The sequence below is a fragment of the Muscardinus avellanarius genome (genome assembly GCF_963383645.1).
Source record: "Muscardinus avellanarius genome assembly, chromosome: 1".
In the NCBI taxonomy this organism is placed as follows: domain Eukaryota; kingdom Metazoa; phylum Chordata; class Mammalia; order Rodentia; family Gliridae; genus Muscardinus; species Muscardinus avellanarius.
In genome coordinates, this window is record NC_137786.1 from 225,201,925 (window position 1) to 225,207,924 (window position 6,000).

The window sequence follows — 6,000 nt, forward strand, 5'->3', positions numbered from 1 at the left end:
GCAGAGCAGCAGTCCTCCCAGGAAGGACTTGCTGGGGCTCCTTTCTACGGTCTTCTTTTTGTAGGCGAAGATAGTGAGTTCAAGGTGTTGGACTTGCATGCTGTAGTGCTTTGCATGGAAGGTAAGCCCCTAAGGCAGATGCACTGTCTACATAAAGTTGTGGGAAACCAGGAAATCGGGGAAATGCGTGACAGCAGCCATTTCTCACTTGCTAATTCGTAGCTTAGACTTGACTGGGGAGTATTTTTTTGTATTCTGTATCATATAGTCAGATTGTATATGTCCAAATACTGTGGCAATCCTGTGATAACATATATCTCATGTGACATGGAAAGTCCCTGCTTTGCTAAGTATGAATTTGTATGGTTTTAAACTAGTTGTGTAAACTACCATATTCTTGGTTTTATCTTTCAGGGACCATAATAATCTTAGTTGTCTTAATAAATCCCAGGCTTGCTGAAAGAGTGAGATGGAGTATAAATGTAAAATGTTATTGTAATCTGGAAGATCATATTAGTATTTTAAAGAGGGAATAAATATTAATAAATGAGGGATAAATCCATCTTAGGAGCCAATTACAAAATGCATTGAAATAGAGAGGTATAAAATTACACCAGATACAACTAACCTCATGTTCCAATTCTGCCTCTAAAGACCTATCTGAGCAGGGTGTGGTAACACACACTTATTATCCCAGTACTTGGGATGCTGAAAGAGGAGGACTGCCAATTTGAGACCAGCCTCAGCAACTTTGTGAGACCCTATTTCAAAATAAAAAGTGAAAATGGCTGGAGATGTAGGTCAGATGTAGAATTCCCCCTGGGTTTAACCCCCAGTACAAAAAAATAAAAAATAGCTATTGCCGGGTGTGGTGGTGCACGCTTGTAATCCCCGCGCTTGGGAGGTGGAGACAGGAGGATTGCGCTGCTTCGGAGCCAGCCTCGCTGGCTTAAGAGACCCTGTTTACACATTAAAAAGTTAAAAAATAGGTCTGGGAGTGTAGCCCGTGGGAGTGTATCCCGGAGGTAGAAGAGCTTCCAGGAACCGCAGTACCACCAAAAAAAAAAAAAAAAAAAAGAAAGCTATTTGATGTTATAAAGCAAGTTTTTTAACTATTGCATGGAATAAGGAATGTAACGTAAATAGATCAACTACCACCACACAACTGTGAGTGAATGAGAAAGCAATGCTCTCTCCTTGATAATGGAGAGTAAGAATAACTCATACTTACTGGTTTATGTTTGTCTCGGTCCGTAAAACATTCCAAGGTCAGGAATGAGTTGTGTATATCACTGGGGACTGAGAAATTATCAAAACATTTTGTGCACTAGAGACTTAGTGATTGTAGAGTGAAAGAATGAAGAGCATTCAGCACAGTATGTGACTTGATGGCTGTTTGCAGAATCTTGACTTCTCTTGTGGGTTTGGTACCTGTCATTAAGCTGAGCTTTTTGTTCTTTTTTTTTTTTTTTGGTGGTACTGGGGGTGGAACCCTCAGCAGCTCTCTACCTCCAGGCTATACTCCCAGACTTATTTTGTATTTTATTTGGAAACAGGGTCTCACTAAGTTGGTGAGAGCCTCACCAAGTAGCTGAGGCTGGCTTTGAACCTGCGCGATCCTCCTGTATTAAGCTGAGATTTAGAAAGACAGGCTACTTGTACAAAATCAAATAAATTGATAAAAAAGGTTTTATTATTAAGTAAAGAACAATAAGATTACGTCACCTTTTTGCCCAATCCTGTTATGTAGTCTCAGTCTGAATAAATGCTGAAGAATTAAAACAGGTGTATGCGGTCATTACAGTCCCCTCCTACTTCTCTGTCTGAAGCTTTCTTTTCCACCATAGCCATATTTATTTTCTTGCCATCTCTGGAATAATCTTGACACGTTCAAATACCACCACCATGTATTTTCTGTTCCCTCTGCCTCCAATGCTCTTCCCAAAAAAAACACACGAGACCGGAACCCTTACTTCCTCCAGATGTTTGATTAAACATCTGCTTGTATCCATGAGTCTTTTCCTGACAATATTTTATATTATACCCACTATCTCTAACCATAACTGTCCCTCAATTAGATTTTTAAAACACTTCCATACGTACAATGTATTTTCCCCATGCCTTTTATTTTATATCTGCCTCCCCTTCCAAAATCAGATTATAGAAATTTCTGGGTTTCCTTTTATCCATAGTATGTGGAGCAGTGTTCCGTTCACATCAAATAAGATGAAAGATCAAATCAAATAGTCAATATGAATTAATCTCAATGATTTTTAAAGTCTGAGCTCTTCTAAAGAATTTAGAGGATAAATATTGCAAAATTCATCTTGTAGAGTTTCTACAGTTAGGAAAATCATATGCAGATGATTTCATAATACCTTCATATAGCCTTAAAATCCTTATATGTTTCATAATATCAGTGATAATACATTACAGTTCATATTTTTCTTATTTATTATGGCTTAATCCAGTATTTCTCAGGTTCTGAGAATGGTAATATAATGGCACAAAATGAAAATTCACAAGAATAAATACATTTACTGAATGCTACAGTGCCAGACAATATTATTATCCCCATTTCATGGTGGGGAAACTGAGGCTTAGACACGTTCAAATTATACCCCAGGCAATATTCAGAAAATAAGAGGACTTTTCTACTTGGCAAAACTAGAGTAGATGCTCACATATATAGACAGGATTGTTGTGTAAAAAAATTGGATAAAACTATCTGAAGTAGGTGTAGTAGGTGAGTAGGTGTAGTGGAGAAAGCAAATGACACAAGTAATTTCATCTTTACCTGGAAGCTCCAACTTAAATTATCTACCTCTCAAGTCACAGACACACCACGCCCTCTCACTGAGTCAGAATATTTAAGAAGTTACTTAGTGCCGGTTAGCATTACAACCTCATCTTGATAATGAGTTGAGGGGAAATCTGATCACCAAGTGATGGTTACACATGACTCAAATTCATTGATGCTGCGAAGGTCGAGTTGGCATTTATATTCTGATGCTTCTGGTCTGGAACCATGCTTAAGGCCAAAAGCCAAGAACATCTGGATGTGAAAGTCAAAAACTATTACAGGTGTCAATATTCCCTGCCCATAAATTTATACTATTTTCCCACTGTGGTAAATTACACATCTCATGTACCATATTATATCATACGTTTTAGGCTAAGAATGTCTCTCTAAACTATTTTTCCCTATCATGAAACATGCTTCTTGAAATAATAAAAAAAATCAGTGAAATTATTTGAATTTCGCATTAATTTTAGTAAGTTTCATGGTCTGTGTGTATACTGATGAAATCCGTATGTCAAACGTTTAATCCCCAAGGTGATAATGCTATCAAGTGGGGCTTTTGGGGGAGAGTGATTGGATAATGTGGAAATTGATCTTCTGATGGGGCTTAGCACTCTTATAAAAGAGACTTGGGAAAACCAAAGAGGCCCTCTCACCAAATGAGGACAAAACAAAAGAATGAATGAGGAAGTCAGACCAAACCAGACGCCACAACTGCCAAGACATCGACCTTGACCTCAGCCTCCAGGACTATGATTAAGGAGTCTCTCCTGTTTAGAAGCTTTCTGCAGGACCAGGGTGGGAACTTAGTGGTCCAGTGCTTGCCTAGCATTCAAAAGGCCCTGAATTTTAGCCCAATACCACAAATAGAGATTAAAAAAAAAAGGAAAAAGAAATGGAAGCTACGTACTCTATGGCGTCTTGTTACAGCAACCTGAATAGACTCAGACAATAAGTTACTCTTATATAACAAATAATTGAGTTTTCTTTTGGAAAGTTTGAAGAGGAAGTTTAACCTTTTCCACTTAGTAATTAGTAAAATGATCTTAAATATGTCTTTTCTTTTGTGTGTGTGTGTGTGTGGTACTGGAGATTGAACCCAGGGGGTTCCTACCCCCAGGCTACACTCCCAGACCTATTTTTGTATTTTATTTGGCAACAGGGTCTCACTAGTTGCTGAGAGCCTGACTAGCTTTGGCCAGCTTCGAACCCACGCGATCCTCTTGTCTCAGACTCCCAAGTGCTGGGATTACAAGCATGCACCACCACGCCCAGTAAATATATATTTTCTGAATCTTAAAGTTTCAATCATCTATCACATTAGGAGATTTAAAAGAATTCTCTCTGAAACCCTTTACTATGGGACACTGTATCATCTCATAATAATTTAGAGCTGCATTTTGCTGTCAAGACATGCTTCAAATCAGGATTCCTGGAAACACGTTCCTGCAACACTGAAACAAAACAGAGTGGACCCTCTGGTGGAGCTCAGCAGAGTTTCCTTCCACATAATGATGCTCCTTTCTCACCGCTACAGGGCAGCCACAGAATTCCCAATGGAGAACAGCACAGAGGTGACCGAGTTCATCCTCCTGGGACTAACAGATGACCCACAACTGCAGATCCCACTCTTCATCATCTTCCTGCTCGTCTACCTCACCACGCTGGTGGGGAACCTGGGGATGCTGGGACTGATCCTGCTGGACTCTCGTCTGCACACCCCCATGTACTTTTTCCTCAGCAACCTCTCCCTGGTGGACTTTGGCTATTCCTCAGCCGTCACTCCCAAGGTGATGGCAGGGCTCCTCACGGGAGACAGAACCATGTCCTACGAGTCTTGTGTCAGCCAGTTCTTCTTCTTTGTCAGCTTCATCACTGTAGAAAGTTTCCTCTTGGCCACAATGGCTTACGACCGCTACGCAGCAGTGTGTAGACCCTTGCACTACACCACCACCATGACCACTCAGGTGTGTGCTCGTCTGACCATGGGCTCCTACGTCTGTGGTTTCCTGAATGCCTCCATCCACACTGGGAACATTTTCAGTCTCTCCTTCTGTGGGTCCAACGTGGTCGATCACTTTTTCTGTGATGCCCCTCCACTCCTGGCTCTGTCATGCTCAGACAGCTCTGTCAGTGAGATGGTTATTTTCTTTGTTGTAGGTTTCAATGCCCTCTTTTCTATTGTGGTCATCTTAATCTCTTATTTGCTGATATTCATCGCCATCCTGAGGATGCGCTCATCTGAAGGCCGCCAGAAGGCCTTCTCCACCTGTGGTTCCCACCTCACTGCCGTCTCCATCTTCTATGGAACTGTCATCTTCATGTACTTACAGCCCAGCTCCAGTCATTCCATGGGCACGGACAAGATGGCATCTGTGTTCTACACCATGGTCATCCCCATGCTGAATCCACTGGTGTACAGCCTGAGGAACAAGGAGGTGAAGAACGCCTTTAAGAAGGCTGTGGGGAAAGAGAAGTCTTCTATAGGATTTGTATTTTAATTGTACATAATCCTTCACAAGGGACCTTCATCCACCTCATGTACATGTAAAATTTTTACATATAAGACCCACCTCTTTCTAACTTATTGCAAGAATCTCCCCAGCTACTTATTAAATCTACAGACCAAATGGCTTAAAAAATAAAAGATTGGGAAATAAGACATGCATAGGATAAATCTGTTGTTATAGTAGAATCTAAAAACAATTTTTTGATGTCTCAAGACACAGTCAATATAAATAATTTGATTTATTCAGTGGAAAAAATATATAGACATTAAATGCACCATAAATTTAATTTATAATTTTAGATGTCTAAATTTAATATTTTATATATTTAATACCTCCATCTGTACTGAGAACATTTTCAAATTAACTTTTAATTATGTATTAATGGTATCTGTCGATGGGGCATAATGTAAATTTCAACACATGCATACAGTGTACACATATGAGATCAGGGTAATTAACATATCCCTCTCCCTACCTTTTCTTTATGTTCTTAGCTTTTGAACTTGTTTCTTCTAATTTTTCATAAACTATGTAATAGTTCATTAAAAACTATGGCCATACTATTGGGCTGTAGAACAGAAGAACTGATTTGTCCTATCTGTGTTTTGGGACCTTTAAAATTTTTATAAAAATTATAAATTAAATTTGCAGTATGTTTTTTATAAAAGTGAAAAATAAACTTTTATT

At 39.3% G+C, this 6,000-nt stretch overlaps 1 protein-coding gene across 1 annotated transcript; it reads left to right on the forward strand.

The window, feature by feature from the left end:
• Nucleotides 1-4,359: 4,359 nt before the first annotated feature.
• Nucleotides 4,360-5,304, forward strand: LOC308279673 (olfactory receptor 5B12-like; the record flags this gene model as incomplete). Its single annotated transcript, XM_080719791.1, has 1 exon — nucleotides 4,360-5,304. One exon carries the CDS (start codon nucleotides 4,360-4,362, stop codon nucleotides 5,302-5,304), a length of 945 nt encoding a protein of 314 aa, XP_080575917.1.
• Between the last annotated feature and the right edge of the window lie 696 nt (nucleotides 5,305-6,000).